This window comes from Leptonychotes weddellii, chromosome 7 (genome assembly GCF_054177405.1).
Source record: "Leptonychotes weddellii isolate Sample4059 chromosome 7, ASM5417740v2, whole genome shotgun sequence".
NCBI lineage: Eukaryota > Metazoa > Chordata > Mammalia > Carnivora > Phocidae > Leptonychotes > Leptonychotes weddellii.
This window is the reverse complement of record NC_138375.1, coordinates 60,097,173-60,117,315: the sequence shown is the minus strand read 5'-3', so window position 1 is coordinate 60,117,315 and position 20,143 is coordinate 60,097,173. Positions and strand designations below refer to the sequence as shown.

The following is a 20,143-nucleotide window of genomic DNA, read 5'->3' as shown; positions in this document are numbered from 1 at the left end:
GGGGCGCCTGGGTGGCTCAGTCGTTAAGCGTCTGCCTTTGGCTCAGGTCATGATCCCAGGGTCCTGGGATCGAGCCCCACATCGGGCTTCCTGCTCAGCGGGAAGCCTGCTTCTCCCTCTCCCACTCCCCCTGCTTGTGTTCCCTCTCTCGCTGTGTCTCTCTCTGTCAAAGAAATAAATAAAATCTTAAAAAAAAAAACAAAAAACAAAGAATATATATTATATGCAAAGCATATGTATATAATATATATAAAGGAATATTATTCATCTCTAAAAAAGAAGAAAATCCTGCCATTTCCAACAACATGGATGATTCTGGAGGACACTCTGCAAAGTGAAATAAGCCAGTCACAAAAAGACAAATATTGCATGATCTAACTTATATATGGAATATTAAGGGGGAAAAAAAAAAGCTGAACTCATAGTAACAGAAAGTAGAATAGTGGTACCAGAGGCTGGGGTGTGAAGAAAAAGAGGTTGGGTTTTTGTTTGTTTGTTTGTTTGTTTTTAAGTAGAATGGTGGTTGCCAGGGGCTGTGGGAAGGGAGGATGAGGAGTTATTTAATCAGTATGGAGTTTCAGTTTTGCAAGATGAAAAGAGTTCTGGAAAGGGATGAGGGTAATGGTTGCACACAATGAGAATGTACTTAATACCACTGGACTATATGCTTAAAAATGGTTAAGATTGTTAAGTTTTATGTTAGGCATATTTTAACACAATAAAAATAAATAAATGGGAAAAAATACTATCTATCTTCTATTCTGGCCAAACTAAGAAGTAATGTTCATGTAGTGGGAATCACCCTGAATCCTTCAAATCCTTGATGATGGCACTAATCCCTATAATGAGATGAAGTATTTTTCATTTACTTTCTTGGTAGTTAAGGAAAGCTCCAGGGCCATGTAGCCCTTCTTCTCAAAATAGCCCTTGTTCCCATTAATTAGGCTAATGTCATAATTCTGGCCTGTTGATACCAATAGCAACTCTACATATAACCGCCATACAGTTTCAGGGTACCACTGGCCCTGGCATGAGATATTGCACTCAAAACTTTTTCTAAAAGTTGTACCATGCGCATGTCTCGTATATTCAAAAAAAGAGAGGGGGAAGCTCATTTTAACAATTAAATACATAATTATCACATTTTTTAAATGTTCCTTTGTGTACCACTCAAAATCCTCTCCTGCACATACAACTTTTGCAGAAACACTGACCTAGTATGTGCCCCAGTCATCTCACCATCACACTAGTTGTAACTGTGTATTTAACTGTCCACTTTCTCCACCAGACTGCGGCAGGAGCGGGGTCTGAGCTCTGCTGTCCCAAGCACAGAACACCGGACTCCCCAGTCGACCATACGTTGCAAATAAAGACCTAGACCATTCCTCCACCCCTTTCACCTCAGGCCATCCACGAACCCACGAGTTCTGGCTGGCTAATGTTGAGCAGCCCCTTCGCCTTCCGTAGCCTCGATTTTGTCCGCCGCAAAATGGGAACGACCGTACCCGCCTCGCCGCGTGAGTGCGAGGAGTCAGATGGTGGGTGTGAAAGTACTCTAGAAGTTAATTAATTCACTCATCCATTCAACAATTATTAAGCGCCCAGGGCTGTGCCGCGTGGTTACCACAACGACCACCCTTCCCAGGCGCAGGTCGCATCCCGCGAGTCCGCCAGGTTCTTACTCTCACAGAACTTTAAGTGGTGACCTTATTCAAAATGGCGCAGGCAGCCTCGGGGGCTAGTGCGGCGGCGCGGACGCCGCGCCCTATGACCTGCTGGCAGCAGCAGAGGGGGGAGCCGGGCGCCGCCATATTGGCTGTTGTCCTGCGAGGGGAGCGGCGGCGGCGTCGGCGGCGGCGGCGGCGGCGGCGCGAGTGAAGCGAGGGAGCGGCGCGAGCAGCAGCATGACTCGGAGGCGGAGCAGGCCGAGCGGCGGCGCGGGTCGGCGCGAGCGGATGCGGGCCGCGGGGCAGCAAAAGCCCCAGGCTCCCGAGCCCCCGCCGCCGCCGAGCCTGGAAGCGGGAGCGGGTGCAGGGCCCCCGGCGGCGCCCGTGGAGCCGGACCGCGACGGCCCCAGGGAGGAGGACGAGCCCAAGTTGGCGCCCGGACCGCAGGTAGGAGCGAGCGAGGAGAGTCCGGCTGCTCCAGCACTTTCCCCTCCCGGGAGCGGGGCCGGGGTGAGCTTGGGGATGGACCACCCTCCACTGGCTGGGGCTGAGGCTATCTCCCTTGAGGCGGGAGTGGAGGCTGGACCCTTCTCTCCAAGCCGAAGCATGGTCCGTCCTGTCCTGTGACCAGGGCTGCCTGCCCTCTCCCGCCGCCTCCGGGCTGGAGCAGGGGCTAAACCTTCTGGTCGTATACCCACACTGGGACTAGGCTGTGCTCCTGAGGCCACAGCTCAGCTCTCTGCCCTTCACCTCCCCCTGGGCCCACCTGCTTCCCCACCTACCCACAGGCCAGCCTTGGGCGCTGTGGCCTGGAAGGCTGCAGCCTCTTCCCTTTCTCCACCCTGGGAGCGGCCCCACCCTTTCCCCTCACTGCCTGCAGCCACTGCCCCCTGAGCAGCTGTGTGCCCCCAGCATATGTCTCCTGTGGCCTCCCGCCTCTCCCTGCCCAGAAGACTATTTGGTGGGGCGCCTGCACTGAAGCGTAAACTAGCAAAGCCTGCCCTTTCTTCCCTGTATACCTCTGACCAACAAGGTGGCCCACCCCAACCCTCAGATCCCTGGGTTTGGTGAATCCTGCTGAGAGTGAGCAGTAGCAGGACTCAGCAAAGCTTCCAGCTTATCACCTGGAAGAAGGTCACTTTCTTTTGAGCAAAGGAGATAATGGGAGGTACCCTGCTAGTGTTCACTGAGAGCCCGGGGTGGCATGAGCCACAGTTGCTCTGGGAGGGCTGGGTGGCTCGCCCTAAGCTTGCTCTGACAAAAGAGTTTTGAGTTGGTCTTTTGGCTGAGCCTGCCAAGGAAGGCAGGCTCCTGCAGGAGTCTTGGAGGGTCGGATGCAGCGCCGGATGAGGATGAGGCGTGGCGGAAGATGCGTTTGGCTCTGCAGACACTGCATCGGGCAGCAGGGGACTCTGGGAGGCTGGTGCAGCCAGAAGGCATGGCTCTTGACAGCCTTCTAGTAGAATCTCTGGAATTGTGCATGTGAGTGGGGATGCCATTTGGGGTACCATTCCCAGAAAGCCTTCCCTACCTTCCCAATTGCGTGAGGTGCCCTCTTTGTGCCCACAGCCCCTTGTGCTTCCTTTGGTAGCATTCCCCATTCTTCAAGACATTCTGTTGATGTATCTGTTCCCTGCACTGCACTGTGAACTCCACGGGGGCACAGACTATGTCCTCTATCTCTGATCCTCCATGCCTAGCCCTGGGCCTTGCTGACACTGAGTAGAAATAACTAGGTGAATGAGAGAGAGAATGAATCCGTTGAGAACCTGTGCTTATTGTAACCCAGTTTCGATGCTGTTCTCCTTTGTGTTTCATATCACAATAAGATTTTTAATTAATGAAAATGTCACCACTTATTAAGTGTCAGAAGCCTCACCTTCACCCCCACCCGCTACCCTGGGATACAACTCACCAGGTTGGACTCCGCCCTTGCCTGGTCTGACTTTAGACCCTGAACCTGCTTCCACCTCTAGCTTTGCTCTTTCTCTTCTCTGGGCCACCCTGGGAATGCTGTTATCCAAAAGGGGAGCATTAAGGTAGGGAGAGCCAGGGGAGCTGTTGTCTTCTCTCCTTCCCACTCACCAGCAACACTTTAGGGTCCCCTGCCACTTAGCTAGGCTATAGTATTCATGGCCAGAATTTTGGATAATGGTTTAACTATTTAGTTTTTATTTAGGACACAGCTTTCCTAAGAGCTATAAGCTTCATTATCTGCTCCACTGCTTGACTTGCCAGTCCATTAATTTATTCATGCCAGACACTATATATACCATACTTCTAATCTTCCCACCACCCCTTTTCTTTCCTCAGCGTTTAGTACAATTGTGATGAGTTAACTATTGGTTTAATTATTGGTCTGCTTTTGCTACATAAACTCTGAGAGTGCAGGAACCACGTCAGTCACTATTGTACCCCTGTGCCTGTGATTAACAAATGTTTAATGAATGAACTGAAGGATATAAATACTATTTCCCCATTTTTCAGATGAAGAAACAGAAACTCAGAGCAAGCATTTGCTCAAATAACTCCCACTGTAGGTCTCAGGTGCCTCATGCCCCTCCAAAAAAGGACACTCTTCTGTACTGTGCTGGATTTGACAAGGCTTTTTTTTTTTTTTTAAATACTATAGCCACAAAGAGGTGAAACAAACTGACAAACTCTCTTCTGATTGTACCCCACTTTTTTGCTGGGGAGGGGGTTTCTCAATGCCAGAAGCAGGCTTTTGTGCCCTGGTGAAAAGCACCCGCTGAAAGGGTTGGGGTCATTGTTCTGCCCACTAGCGTGCCTTTGGTGAGGATCTGTGTCTCCCACTGCCACTTAAAATTCTCTGTGTACACAGAGTGGGTACGTACGTAAGGGGAAACTCAGTGTTGCAGGCCAAACTGAAGCCAAAGATAGCAAATAGGACCACTTGTAGTCCACAGACAGGTTCTAAAGTCCCAAGTCACACATTGTTTGGTTTTTGTTTTGATTTAAGCCAATTTTTTAAAAAACAAAAGATTCCCACAAACTGGACTTGTGCCATTTCTTAAAACTCAAAATCTGGTGCTGCTGGGCCCACATTGCTGTAAGGCAGTAATCTGCAGTCTCTGAATAGTGTCTCCCCCTGATATGAAGGACACCTGATCTGTGCCAGGCCCTGGGCTAGCTGGGAATGCAGAAGTGAATCAGATGTGGTCCCTGCCCACAAAGGGCTCATGGTCCAGAGAACATGTATACAGTAATTGCAGTTAGGCTGGAAGAGCCGTGATTCCTGAGTTCAGGTTTGAAGCCATGCTGGTTCCATCCAGTCCCCTTTGCTCATTTGCATAACTTGTTCACATATAAAGGCAGGACCTTGAGCTGGCCTATTTGGTATCCCAAAAGTCCCTACTTCCATTTGTTTCAGGTCACTAAACTATCTTGATCTGTTCGCTAACAATCCAAATCCTCATTTTCTAAATAAGACTAAAACAGTTACTGCCTTATTAGCAAAGAAAAAAAAACTTAAAGCAGCTGAATAAGGCAGTAGTGAGAAATAGTGTTTAGTATTCCAGACTTGGGGTGAACTCCCAAGCACAGTCTCTGGGTTTGTGACCCTGGGCATGTTTTTTCCTCTCTCTAAGCCTCATCAGCAACATCATAAGAGAATGTGGAGCAACCCACGTAGCACCTAGTACATCGAGGCTCCTGAGGCAAGAGCAGGAGTCAGAGATAGTGGGAACTGCCAGATGGCCATCCAAAGCCTGAGTGTTCTCACCTGCCAATTCTGCTGTCTGTCTTTTAGTCTCTCTTGGACCACTCAGCCTGCAGTCCAGGTGCATACTCAGTAAACCCTCAGGAGACTTGCCAGACTGTAAACCAGCAGTTGGAACTGTTTGAGCTCATCCTGCCCTTCCCATCTCTCATCTCTCTACAGCACCTGCTGAGTCCTGCCCAGCACAGTTTAGAGAGACTCTAGAGACCTGGTTCCCCACTGCTCAGAGTTAAACCTGCTCCCTCAAGAGACTGGAACAGAGGATCAGTCAGTATCTTTATTGAAACCATCTCATTATGTTTAATCCACTCAACAAGCATTCTGACCTCTGTGCCACGGCCTTTATTTTGGGCACACAGATGAATAAGATAGTCCCTATACCAGGGGACCTCCCCCTTAAAATCACTGCCCACCCAGCCTGGCCACTTTTCATTGCAAGTAGTAGGAGATGATACCGAGGGGGGAATCCCTGCCACCTCTGGTTTTTCTATAAGCCAATAGAGATTCACAATGTAGAAATGCTAGAAGGCCTTTGAAGATGAAGACTTACTTGCTAAAATTATAAGCTTAATACCTGGTAGCCTGTTAAGATCCTGACAACCTTATATACTGAACCTAGAATTTTTGAGAGCAGAGGCTATGTTCTAATTCATTTGTGGGGTATTTATTGTTGCATGGTCCTTAGGTGCTCAATAAGTGGCTGTTAAACCAAATTATAATAAAAGAAGTAAAAGTTAGGTTTCTTCCACTTTTTTCTTACCAGCCTCTACTGCTGGGCCAGGCTGGCCATCATTCATTCATTTAGGCCCATTATGCACACACCACACCCAGTCTCCCTCTCACCTGACCTGGTGTTAATTTATTCTGCAAACACTAATGGACACCTGATCTGTGCCAGGCCCTGGGCTAGCTGGGGACGCAGAGGTGAATCAGTCCCTGCCCACATGTATATATTAATTGTAGTTAGGCTAGAAGAGCATCACTTCCTCTGAGTTAAGGTTCAAGTCCAGATCCTAGTATGTGGCCTTTGGAAGAGTTTTAGCCTTCTTAATTTGTTTTCTCACATGTATGACAGTGATGCCAGGCTCCCATTAGGGCAGCAAGTACTGCATGTCAAGCACTTAGCACAAGTGGTAATCGTAATTATTACAGATACTTGGTACTGAAGATGCACAGAAATGATAGCCTAGAGAAGATTTCTCAGAACTGATGTTTCAAGGTTGAGTAGAAGTTCCTTTAGAGGAGGAGGTGGGAGAAAGTATCTAAACAAAAAAAGCAATATAGAGACCCAGAGGTGAGAACTGCCCAACTCCGGCAGAGTAGCATGAGGTCAGGCTGGAGAGGTTAGCAGGGTTCTACAAACCACACCAAGAAGTTTGGGCTTTATCCTGCAGATAGTGAAGAATCAATGAAAGCTTTTTTTTTTTTTTTAGATTTTATTTATTTGACAGAGAGAGACATAGCGAGAGAGGGAACACAAGCAGGAGGAGTGGGAGAGGGAGAAGCAGGCTTCCCATGGAGCAGGGAGTCCGATGTGGGGCTCAATCCCAGGACCCTGGGAACATGACCTGAGCCTAAGGTAGACGCTTAACGACTGAGCCACCCAGGTGCCCCATCAATGAAAGCTTTTAAATAAGAAAGTGAACATGATGTTCTTGGGTATTCTCTGATAGCATGAGAGAAAGCAATCTCAGTGACGAAGCAGCTGTGATTGCTTGATTCTACCTCTCCCTCACCCCAGCCAAACTAATCATCAGATCCCCAGTGCTTTGCTGGACCCTGTCCCAGACCTACAGAATCAGAGTCTCTAGGTCTGGAGCCCAGGAATCTGTGGTTGTTAAACTGCCCCAGGTGATTCTATTGTGTGGCTGGGTCTGGGAAATGCTGAGTTGAGGGTGGCATGGGGAAGCTTAGCGGAAGCCTAGGATATTCTTCAAAGAATGGGGCTTCCCAGAGAGGGGAGCTTTTCCATAAGCAGGAATAGAAACAGCCTTAGTTTTAAAAACAAAAAACAGACTTTCCCCGTTCTCCAGTTGTTGCCCCATTAATGATATTCTCCAACTGCTAATCTTCCTTTGTGTATCCAAAGGCTTACCCATGCCCATTTGGTGCTGCCATCTCTGCTGAACGATTGGGATGCAGTTAGTCATGGGGCACAGTCCTGCCATTCAGTGTTCTTAGTGTTGTGGAGAAGACAGATTTCAAAAACTGGGATACATATATGATAAGCTCTATTCAAGAGATATGTTAGAAATGTTAGGACATTCCAGAGCAAAGCACAGTTAATTTTGCCTATGGACTTAGGAGGATGTAACACCCAAACTGTGCCTAAAAAGGAAGAGGCAGAGGGAACAGCATGAATGAAGGTGTGAGTGCTTTATGTATTGGGGGAAAGAAATGGGTATTAGGGGAAAAAATGGTTAATGGTTGTTCCTGGCAGAATGTGCAGAGCAGAAAAAGACTGAGAAGAGGAAGTCTTACATCCTAGGAAAGGCCCTGTGTTTGCACCCTTTGGTTCTGTGCCCATGCTCCCCCCTCATCCTTCAACCTGTGGGTGGATGAACATGCTGCAGTCCTAGGCCATCTCCTTTTAGTCCCTCCTCAAGGCTCTCAGCTCTCCAGCTCCCTTTGTGGTTCCCCCTCCATTCTGAAATGAATAGGCCTCTTCATCTACTCTGAGAAGTGATAAAGGGAAACTTAAGGCAGAAAGAAGGGCCCTAAAATACTGAAGGGTCTTACTAGGAAGTTGTAGCCAGAGATCATGGCTGGGGGGGTATAAAGGGGCCTTGAAGGTCACCTGTCTAGTCCTCTGTCCTGTGCTTCAAGTAATAACTTTGGATTGGGCACGTCTCACTTAGTAAGTTTCCCTGTCATTTCTTCCAGGACAGAAGAGGAAAGAAACTAACGGGTATTGAGCACCTACTGTGTGCCAGGCCCAGGCCAGGTACTTTACATAATTTATTTCCTTCTGTCCTCACAACTCTGTGAAGTATGGTTTTATTCTCATTTCATAAATGAGGAAATTGAGGCTCAAAGAAATTGAGTAATAATCCAAGATCATACTGAAATGGCAGAACTGGGATTTGAACTCACAACAGTCTGTCTCCAAAGTTCATACTCTTCCACCCATGAGAAATCTGTACTGGGGTGACAGAGTAGGTAATATGGTTTGCCTGAAGTTCTAGGTTAATAACAGTAGTTTAGGCCTTCCGGTGGCTGATTGTACCCAGGAAGTAGGTTCAACAGATGAGCCAGCCTTGGGGGGAGGGGGGTGGAAGGCCACTGGGGTCAGAGAGACTCACTACCCTAACCTTGACTGAGCTTATACAACCAGAGAGGATTCTGCACAAACCAGCTGGTGTAAAACAGCTGTTCTTTCAGGAAGGAACTGAGCCAACAGCCTGAGTGTGAGTTTGGGTGAAAGCTCCAGGGCACTGAGGTGCAGTTATATCACATCCTTAAGAATTAACTTTAGCACTGGTACCCTTTCATCAGTGACCCAGAGTGACAGAGCTATGCCGTTAGCATGGCATATCCAGGAAAGGGCTAGTCCAGCTGTCTTTAGATTCTTCCCTTTGTGTAGAGCAACTGAAATGGAGCCAGGTGGGCTTTAAGCATTTGTTCATTTATTCGATGAATGCCTACCATGTGTCAGGTCTATGCCAAGCCTAGGTTCCTGGGCACACTCAAATGACTAAGATGCACTCCCTGCCCCCAAGAGTTCTCATTCCGCCAGGGGTTTGGGGCAGACCAAATATGTCTGTGGCACAGTGTAATAGGTGCTATACTAAAAGAATTAGTTCTGCTTACCCTGGTCCAGCAAAAATCTCATTAACCTTTGATCAAGATCTTAGGGCATGAGTACAGATTTGCTGAGGAGTAGAACTGAGACGCTGAGGTTTGCAGGACAAGGTGTATCGGAGGAGCAGTATGAATAGAACCTAAGATTGTCAGGTGTTACACATGGAAATGAAGCATGGAGAGGTCAACTGGGGCCAAGTCATGAAACGCAGGAGCCAGAAGGTGTCATGATAGTGAGCTCAACCAGAAAGGAGCCAGGAGATTAAAGAGAGACCAAGGTAGGAAGAGGAGCTAAAGGAAGGAGATCCTCAAACTGGTTAAGTACGTGAGAAGGCACATAATAAGCTTACATGAACTAGAGAAGCCTATTGTCCTGGTTGGATGGTTGTTTTAATTTGTATATTATTTTGTTATATTAATTTTAATTGCGTGTTATTTTAAATTTGTGTTCCTGCCTGATTCTCCAGAATGAGGCGTCTAAGAGTTTGGGAGCATTGCCAACCCCATGCATGAACCTGCGTGGTTTAAGCATGTGTTCTTAAGGCAGGGATTCTATATCGTTTGATGTTGCCCAGCACCTACCACAATGAGAATGGTCTCTGAGTGTGTTCATTGAATGAGGAAATGAATGGGTGGATGGAAGAGTAAGTGGCAATGACTGGACTGATGAGTTTTGCTAGGCTAGGTATTAATCATTTTTCTCTGCTTCTAGAAGGGAATTTTGGCTGCTTCTGTTGTCCTCTGTCTGCCTTGGTGATAGGGAGGCTCTTGGAGTTGGGTACCTTGAGAATAGAGTGCTCTAATGGGGTCATTTCAGAATAGAATTTGGAAGCTGTTGCAGGGCCATTGGTTAGATACAGCGTATGTCTTGGGGGAATCCTCTACAAACATACACACTCTTGGGATTAAAAGGAATCCATGAGAGGAATAAGAGCAAGTTTAGTGCTGGATATTAGATCCAGCTTCAGAGCAGACCTTGATAGATGCCTGGTCTGGTAACCTGGATTATTCCCCAGCAGTTCCCAAATTGTGGACAAAAAGGTGAGATGGAAAATTTATTCATGCCCCCAAAGAGCTATCCAGATATGCCATGACCTGTATCATTGTTAACAATCACTGTTGCTAACTGTGCCCCCGCCAGGTGACAGGCACCATTAGAGGCTTCACATTAGCAGTTCTCAAAGTGTTTGGTCTGAGGCCCTGTTATACTCCTAAAAATTACTGAGGACCCAAAAGAGCTTTCTTTTGTTGATTTTATCTATTGATATTTACCAAATTAAGTATTAAAACTGAGAAAGCTTAAAAATATTTTGTTGACTAATTCATTTAAGAATAACAGTATTAAGCCTATCATGTTAACATGAATAATTTTTTAATGAAAATACATTTTCCAAAAAAAATAATAATAGAAGAATGGTCTCATTTTCATTGTTGCAAATTTCTTTGTCTGGCTTAATAAAAAGAAGCTGATGCTCATATATGTTCCTGTATCCCATCTGTTGCAGTACATTGTTTTGAAGTATATTTTTCAAAAATCTAGCCCCAAACAGATAATGTAGTTGAAAAAGGGAGGAGTATTTTAATAGCCTTTCCAGGTGATTGCTGATATTCTTTGCAATATGGAATCTGAGACTGTATCAATGAAGTCTTTGTACTCATTTACATTAAAAATCTGTTCGTTTATCTAGCACTTTGAATGGATTTTTTTTTACCAATGCATGATTCTAAAACATCATGCTTTGCTCATTTGGAAAATAGGTTCACTGAGTTATGCAGCTCTCCCAAGTGTTTTTCCATTTCATTTTACAATATTAAAAGACTACATTTGTTAACATCACCACCATTTTCACCAGAAAAGTCTTTAAGTATTGGGAAGCTGTTAAGTTCATGATGAAGGATACAAAATTCTAATTTTCAAATTTCCAAAATTCTGATTTTTGCCTGAAAGCTTGTATTTTGTCATTGGCCACAAATAAAAAGATGTTTTCCTTGAAGTGACGGGCTCATTTTGTTCGTTTTTTGAGAAAATGTCTGGCAGTTTCCAAGTCTGAATAACCAGTTTGTCAGTCATTCTTTCAAGTAAAATGATGTTCCATGAGAAAAACTGGCTTCCTTTTCCTTTGATTTTAACTACTCTTATCCAGGAAAATCTAGAATACTGTATGTTTCTCAGGCCAAGACAGAAAGGTCTTGGGCCTGGTCAGGTGAGGGAGCAAAGATAATGATTTTAATGACTGCACATGCCAGCCCCCTGGGCTGGGAGTGGGCACAGTCTAGGGTTCACCTGGCTCCTTGACTGCCCTGGGGATGTGCATGCTAAAACATGGATCCCCTGTGTGAGTAATCCCACACTCTCAGAGATGCTGATTTTGCCTAGAGTGAAGCAGAATTTAATCTTGGAGCTTTTTTGAGCAGATCCCAAATCTAGAAAACCCTAGAATCTTTCCTTGCTCTTTCCCCCATCTTATACTTAGGACTAGACCTTTATCTGGAGAGGCTCTGAAATTTAAATTAAAGTGAGAAGGAATAATTGTTGCCCAGGGCTGCTGGGTTTAAGGATCAGTTCCCTAGGCTTTGTGATGAAGAAAAATGGTTGGGTGTTTCATTCATTCGATAAACATTTATTGTTCATGTTCTTGTGTGGGAATACTGTGCCTGATGTTAAAAATGCAGCTTGAGAATAGCTAGTTGAAAGCCTGAGTTGACTTCGGGGCATAAGGGATCATGATTGCCAGGAATTTGAAAAATGGCAGGAGATTGCAGTCAAAGGGAATTCTGAACCAAGAGCTTTTCTCTGCCAAAGCAAAAATTTGCAGAAACAGTGGTAGTACTGACTGAATATAACATCTCCAGGTCTCGGGATTCTCACCACCCTCTGGCAGTAAAAATGAAAATGTCAGAGAAAAAACTCCCCAGGCCCCACCAGGCATTGTATTCAGGGGCAGACACCAAGGCTTAGGATTAAAACAGCTTTGGGAGTAGCCCCAAGAATTGCGGCCCAGAAAGAGCTCAGGTATACCAAACTCAGGACAGTGAATAACTAGATTCCAACGTAGCTTTTTATTAAGAACAGAATGGCCAAAGGGCCTAGGTAATAGATTGTCTACTGCATGGAACCCTTGGGCTAAGTTTTGCACCTCTAATGTCACTTAATTCTCTGAGCAACCTTATGCAGTGTAGGTAGTATTATCCCTGCTTCAGTTAAGACCTAATTAGCTTGCCAGGCCCTGTGTTTTCTCCCTCTAACTGGAAAGACAGCCTGTCCTGTAAATTTGCTTCCATTGATGGCTAATCTCATTTATTATGTGGACCAGTTTGGCTCTAGGAAGGGCCACATTATTTCCGTGAATGAGGCCATCTCATTGTAATCCCCAAGGAATGTGATCTTCCACTCTTCCACACTTGAGATTGGAACCATCCAGGTGAAGGTCCAGGGTAGGGAGATGGCCTTTCTCTGTGAGAAGCAAAAATTTCAAAATTTCAAGCAATGTCTTGCTAAGCTGTACTGCCATGGTGATATTTAACAAATCTGATTTAGCCAGTATGTGCCCAGCTGATCCCATGCCCTGTGCTACACTGTGAGAGATCCAGACAAGAATTAGACTTGATGCTTGCCCTCTAGGAGCGCAACCTAATAGAAGGGACAGGAAATGCAGGTAAATAAATAAAGTGGAAGGCACAGATGCTGTAAGCAAGGCATAATGTGCTGTGGAGATATGGGGAGGGGAGAGGAAAGCTTGGATGAGGTTGGGTTTAAGCCCTGCCCAGCTACTTATTGGTAAACTTGGGAAGGAAGGGGGTTTGAGGCAGAGGATCCCCGTTAGCAAAGGCATGAGGTAGGGGTAGGAGAGTATAGAGAATATTTGGGGAACTTAAAGAATGACTTTATGGGGTAGAGGGCGGAGATTAAGATGTCTGAAAGTCACCTTAAATTCATTCCACATGAAAGATGGTTGCATTCTTATAAAATATAGTGACCGTATTTTCTATATTTTTCAAGCCTAGTCCTGATTTTAAATGTTTCCCATCACTCCTATCATATTCATAATTAGTATCATATGTTGAGGCAACATATTATGGGCCTGGCACTGGACTGGGTGCTTCGTCCATTCCATGTTCACAGCCAACCCTACAAGGTAGGACTTAATCCCGTTTTACAGATGAAGAGACAGAGACTAGAACTTGCCCAACATCCTATAGCTGGTAAGTGGTGGAGGCCCAAGATGAGTGCCAAAGCCAGTGTCATTTCCACTGCACCCGGTGCCTCCCACAAGTACTTTGGCACTAGGTACAATCACACTGATCACACGTTCAACTTATAAAGAATTCTGTATATGCTTTTAAAAGAAAAAAAAAAACACTTAGTGAACATTGCCATATATGTTATACACTTGATATCTTGGTTGTGCCAAAACTATATATACTGTACATCACAGGCCATACAAAGAATTTCAGAATAATTTTACTCAGACAGGATTTTCCTCTTATGTAGTAACTTTAGAACCTAATACCCAAATGAAATGAAACTCTGTTGTAGCAAAACTACACGTCCTGGTGTTTTCCTTAAGAATGTGGTCACCATCAGCACAGGGAAAGGGACTTGGATGTTGGCCTCATCTCCTCCCTCTGGAGTTACTATGGCACCTAATAGGTATGAAAAGTTTCCTGGGTACACTTCTCAAAAAGGCCTCCTTGACTTCTCTGAATACCATCCTTCTCCATCAATCTCCCACCCTTTCCATGAGATACCACTAGTGGGTTAGAAGCTCTGTCCTTTTACAGTTGCAGTTAAGCAGCTGCCTTGTCCACTGAAACGTTCCCTTGACAGAAACTTTTTAGGCAGTATCTCACATAGGTTCCACATATAGGATTTCTCTCTCTCTGGTACTCTTTTCCAACGTCCTTGTTCTTCCCCAGATGTTTCATTATGCTTCTGGTACTATTTGGTTCCTTTCTTTTTCTAGAAACCAGAGACCCAGATCAGTGTAATTGTAACATCACAGATTTAAGGATACCCTGATGCCAATTTATTGTGAGAAGGTGATTTTATTCGAGAAAGATGATGGCATTTATTTTCATGGTAGGATGAGGATGGTACCCTTATTTCTTTGCTTAGGCCTCTGCAAATACCTGCTACCTAGTGGTGGGTAAGTTTGGAAGGTATATCAGTTAATACAACTATTGCATGTAACAAACCACCCCAAAACTTGGTGGCTTAAAACAACCCTATTTATTATTTCTCATGAGTCTCTGGGTTGACTGGGTGTTTCTGTCGATCGGGGCCGGCTTGGCTGATCTTAGCTGGGCTCACTCATGTATGTGATCCACTGGCCCATCAGCGAGGAAGACTCAGATTTCTCCACACGTCTCTCACATCCCTCCAGCAGCTAGCCCCGTCATGCTCTCATGGCAGGCAGAGGTGCAAGAGGGAGCAAGCCCAGCCATGCAAAGAAGCAAGTAGAAATGCATACATACTTTTCAACCTTATGCTGGCAGCAAATTTGCTAACATCCCATTGGCCAAAGAAAGTGACATGACCAACCCCAGTGTCAGAGGGTTCTACGAAGTTACAGAATAGCCCTGGAAGCTGTGGCATTCATGGTATAGTGGTGAGCATAGCTGCCTTCCAAAGCTGCAGAAAATAGGAAAGCCACTAATTGGGGTCATTAAATGTAATCAGTCTCCCAATCAGTACCCCTCAATATGACATAAAAACCTGTAGACTTATATTTCTATGTCATTTGTCCTAGAAGGAAAAAAAAAAAAGTCCAAGTAATAATTACTGGGTATTGGGCCTATGCTTTGAGCATGCACAGGGCTAGGCACTTTCCCTGTTTATGCACTGAGTTTCGCATCAACTCTGCAAGGTAGGTAGGGAGTCAGAGCTCAGGAAGTCTAATAACTTGCTCAAGGTCACCCAGCTAATGTGTGCTCAGGCAGGCATTAGAATGTGGCTCAGTCTGACCCCCAAAGCCCAGGTCTTTTCACCATACCTCACTGCCTCTCGGAAGCACCAGGGTCTGTTTTACCCTTTCTCCAACTCAGTTTTCTATTGAATTAATGCTTTCTGATGAATTATGCAAACCCCTCCACCAAAATGCTGCTGTGATCGTAATGGAATTGTGTGGCTTTCGGGAAAGCCACGCGTTCTCCCAAACTCAACATTAACTGAAAGGATCTCCCCAACCCCCAGGTGGGGATTGGTCTGTGGACTGCACAGACAGCCCAAGAATTGTGGCCTCTCCTAGACATACCAGAGAAGGAAGGGGACCTTCCTTTAACCTTTGTAGGGCATTTGAGCATGAGCTTTGAAGTCAGCCGGAGTTCAACTCTTAATTCAGCCACTCACAAGCTCTATAACTTTGGGCAAGTTACTTAACTTCTCGAAATCTGTTCCTTCGTCTTAAAAAATAGAATAAGGGCGCCTGGGTGGCTCAGTTGATGAAGCGACTGCCTTCAGCTCAGGTCATGATCCTGGAGTCCCAGGGTCGAGTCCCGCATTGGGCTCCCTGCTCAGCAGGGAGTCTGCTTCTCCCTCTGACCCTCCCCCCCTCTCATGCTCTCTCTATCTCATTGTCTCTCTCAAATAAATAAATAAAATCTTAAAAAAAATAAATAAATAAAAATAAAAAATAAAATAACACCTAGTTTGCAGAGCTATTACAAGGACTAAAATTATGTATAGAAAGTGCCTAACCCAGTGCCTGGCATATAATAAGTGAAGTTATTAGTATGGTTAATACTATTTCTAAGCAGAGCCTTTCCCCTCCTGGGAAACCCTGTTTCTGTCTGTTGGACAGGTCCCCCCCACCTCCACCCAGTCTGTGCAGACTTGCTGCCTGCTATGTCATCGGGAACGCAAAGGCTGGGAAGAAGGCCCTTCCCAAAACGGACTGGTGTTGCAGGGTGAGAAGCTGCCCCCTGACTTCATGCCAAAGCTTGTCAAGAATCTCCTAGGCGAGATGCCTCTATGGGTCTGCCAGAGTTGCCGAAAGAGCATGGAGGAAGATGAAAGGCAGACAGGTCGAGAGCATGCAGTGGCGGTAGGTAACGGCTGAGAAGGGGGTCCCTGAATGCAGGTGGGCTGCCTGCCCAGAGGCATCAGGCTGTTGAGCTGTTCCTTCCCTGCCCTCTCAGGTGGCGCTCCTCCGGCAGCCCCTGCACCCAGGCACTGAGTGGCTGCTGGGCTGTGTCCACACAGCAGTAGCGGCTTGGGTTCACACTCGGGGCAAGAACGGAGAGGCTGCAGGCAGCCCCCTTGCCCCTGAGGAGAGCCTGTGCAGTGTGAGTGCCTGCTTGTAGGTACTGTCGATGGAGATTCTGCCCCTTCTGTGTCACCGTGCTACCTTCAGCCCTGTGACAGCTTAAAAGCCAACCAGTATGTGATGGATGGCAAAGGTTGGTTTGAGGGTCGACCATGTGCCTCAGTTAGAAGGAGCCATCTAAGTGGCATCTCCTGAATCACAGCAGTCAGACTTTCCTTGGTTCTCATTCCCCTCCAGCCCCTCTCTTTTACCCCAGGATCATGTCAGCTTCAGGACTTTTGACTTAAAGACCCTTCCTTTCCTTGGCAGCTCTCAGGACTCCCCAAAGGCCCACAGTTGACAGGCAGTCTGTATCTCTACCAGTCTCTCTCACCAGTATCCACACACTTCACTTTACTGGGAGCATCACTGCCCCTCCCGGCAAAGGCCTGATCCATGTCTGCCCGTGCACCTGGAGTTGTGGGAATTGTACTTTGGCCATGGCACAGGGCCTGGAGGAGGAGGTGCTCCTGAGTAAGCTAAGGCAGCAGCGGGTCGGCTCTCATGTTTGCTGTTTTACCATGAGCCTTTTTCTTCCCCCTTCTCCAGATCTCCTTGTCACACACATCCTGCAAATCACAGTCTTGTGGGGGTGACTCTCATTCCTCTTCGTCCTCCTCTTCATCGTCCTCGTCCTCCTCCTCCTGCCATGGGAACTCAGGGGACTGGGATCCCAGCTCCTTCCTGTCAGCACATAAGCTTTCAGGCCTCTGGAACTCTCCGCACTCCAGTGGGGCCGTGCCGGGTAGCTCACTCGGGAGTCCTCCTACCATCCCTGGTGAGTCTCTGAGCTCGGGAGAGAGCCAGGCCACATAAATGTAGAGAGCTATGTTTTTCTAACCACTTCGATAGACAAATCAGGTCAGTTATTAAAATCAGTAAAAGAGGAACTGTTCTGATGGAAGCAGGGGGTACCTTGCCCTTGGCTGTCTCCATGGCGCTCCTTTCCCCAGAGCTCTGAAGTTGAAAAATATTGTCATTGGCTCTGATAGCTTTCCCTTCAGATTCAGGAGGGGACGTGGTAAACACCGGCTGAACAGAAAGTGGAGTCTGGGAGGGTCCTTAGGACACTCAGCCACCTGAGTGCTCCTTTGGACATCAGCCACCTAACACCTGACCCCTGCAGCAGCACAGAGGACCCAGGTGCTTTGTCTTCCCAGGCCGCCTTTTCTCCACCTAAGGGACACGTATAAAAAGCACAAGAAGTTGGTGGCACAAACTGCCAGGATTATTAGCCAAGTTCACAGCTATATAAGCCTTCTTTACACCCTGAGTTAACCCTTAGATACCCAAAGAAAAAGTCTTAGGTTAGTGAGGTACTATGTAAATATTCATTACTGTCTATTTCTAAATTGAGGGCTTGAGATTAGTATAACACTCTTAGGTTAACTATACTGGAATTAAAATACATAAGAAGAAGAATAAAAAATTGAGGGCCTGAGTTCTCCAAAGGGGTGCTGCTCCCCTTTGTGAGAGTTGAGTTGTGAGAATTGAGTAGAATTCCATTTATTTTGATGCATAAGCCAAAGAAGACTCATCAGAGCCTTTTCCCACTTCTCTGATATCTGGGGCCACCTGGGAGTCTGGCATACCCTGGCTGCCTCAGTTCTCATGGCCCAGAGGCAGAGCTTTGGCCTGCTGCTCCACTGGCTTCTGTAGACCCTTTCCTGGGCCTGAGGAATGCCTACAAGCACGCAAGTCCTAGAGAGACCCCAAGACACAGAGCACATAGCCCCTGTTTGTGCCACAGCAGAGGTGGTGTGGCCTTCCATGGGGTGGGCATTCCTGGGTCCTTCTCTCAGATCTGGGGTCCTCAGGTCTGTCCAGCCAAGTTGCTCCCTTCAGGGAAAACTCTCCAGCCCGAGGTACTGCTAGACTTGGTCCGCAGTGCTGAGAGGCTGTCCCCAGGCAGGTTCCCTCTGATCACAGTAAGCAGGATGTTGTGACAGTGAGCCCTTGGGCTTTCCTTCCCAGGGTCTTGGCTCTCACTCTGACCCCCTTCTTCACCATCCACAGGTGAGGTTTTCTCTCTCTCGGAGCACCACCGGCACTCAGACCTCACTGCTCCACCCAACAGCCCCACTGGCCACCACCCCCAGCCAGCATTGCTGAGCCCATCTCAGCCCGGATCCTTCGGCTCACCACCCCACCCGCACCTGCTGCCTGCTACCCCGGCAGCGCCTTTCCCTGTCCAGGCTTCAGAATGCCCTGTTGCTACTGCTGCTGCCCCCCACACCCCAGGGGCATGTCAGACCCCCCACCTGCCCTCCACCAGCATGCCACTCCTGAAGATGCCTCCACCATTCTCGGGGTGCAGCCACCCCTGTAGCGGGCACTGCAGCGGGCACTGCAGTGGGCCTCTCCTCCCACCTCCCAGCTCTCAGCAACTCCCTAGCACTCACAGGTAAGTAAGTGGCATGAGGGGCGTACTCCCTGCTAACTTCAACCTTGAGTTCGGAGAAACTTTACAAACCATAACTTTGGGGTAGAAATTAAAGGGGAGACTCTAGGGGCGCCAGAGTGGCTCAGTCGGTTGCACATCCAACTCTTGGTTTCTGCTTGGGTCATGATCTCGGGGTCCCGGGATGGAGCCTCACATCGGGCTCTGTGCTCAGCACAGAGTCTGCTTAAGAGTCTCTCTCTCCCTCTCCCTCTGCCTCTCCCCCCCACTCACACTCTCTCTCTCTGTAGGATAGATAAGTAAATCTTAGAAAATAAAAAAAGGGTAGACTTGGTCTTTTGTATAGTTTTTACAATCATAAAAGAAGTAAATGTTTATTGTTTTTTTAAAAACTTGGAAAAATTCAGAGATGTCTAATGAAAAAATTTCATGACCTAAAGAGAAACTTTTTTTTTTTTTTTAAGATTTATTTATTTTGAGAGCGAGAGAGCACATGTGCGCAAGCAAGGTGAGGGGCAGAGGGAGAAAGAGAAAATACACAAGAAGACTCCCCGCTGAGCGCGGAGCCCAACACAGGGCTCAATTTCACAACCCTGAGATCACGACCTGAGCCGAAATCAACAGTTGGTTGCTTAACTGACTGAGCCACCCAGGTCCCACTAACGATAAACTTCTACCACTGCAGTATATTTTGTTTCTGATGTTTCTGTATATAAATTAGGTCCATGTTTATACATTCTTGTGGTAATTATTTTTTAACATTATATATCATTTTCCCAGTTAAAATTCTTCAAAAAACTTTCAAGTGACTGCAAAATGTCTTACTGTATACCTCTAGCATAAATTTATCATTCCCTATTCCTGGACATTGGGGCATTTCTAGTTTTTGTTTTTAAGATTTTATTTATTTGACAGAGAGAGAGCACAAGTAGGCAGAGCGGCAGGCAGAGGGAGAAGCAGGCTCCCCGCTGAGCAGGGAGTCCTGACGCGGACCTTGATCCCAGGACCCTGAGATCATGACCTGAGCCGAAGGCAGACACTTAACCACCTGAGCCACCCAGGAACCCCCGGGCATTTCTAGTTTTTAGCCACTAAAAACAAGGCTGTAATAAACATCCTTGCACCCAAATCTGTATTTGAGTTTGGAATTACGGGCTTAAGGATTCCCTGAAGTAACTCTTAATAGAAACTGAAGAAGTTTATTAATGTAGATGTGGAAGATAAAATTCTT

The 20,143-nt window shown here is 46.6% G+C and overlaps 1 protein-coding gene across 13 annotated transcripts in view; it reads left to right on the top strand.

The window, feature by feature from the left end:
- The first annotated feature begins 1,830 nt into the window (after positions 1-1,830).
- The window catches only part of FAM193B (family with sequence similarity 193 member B), a 31,946-nt gene continuing 13,633 nt past the window's right edge, over positions 1,831-20,143 (top strand). For 3 of the 13 annotated variants that reach the window (XM_081826434.1, XM_081826430.1, XM_081826433.1), the window contains exons 1-4: positions 1,831-2,114; positions 16,008-16,250; positions 17,061-17,289; positions 18,528-18,915. In XM_081826434.1, the coding sequence (XP_081682560.1) occupies positions 1,905-2,114; positions 16,008-16,250; positions 17,061-17,289; positions 18,528-18,915 (1,070 nt within the window). In that variant the 5' untranslated portion in view covers positions 1,831-1,904. The other 10 variants (XM_081826436.1, XM_081826435.1, XM_081826431.1 and 7 more) reach the window with 10 other exon arrangements.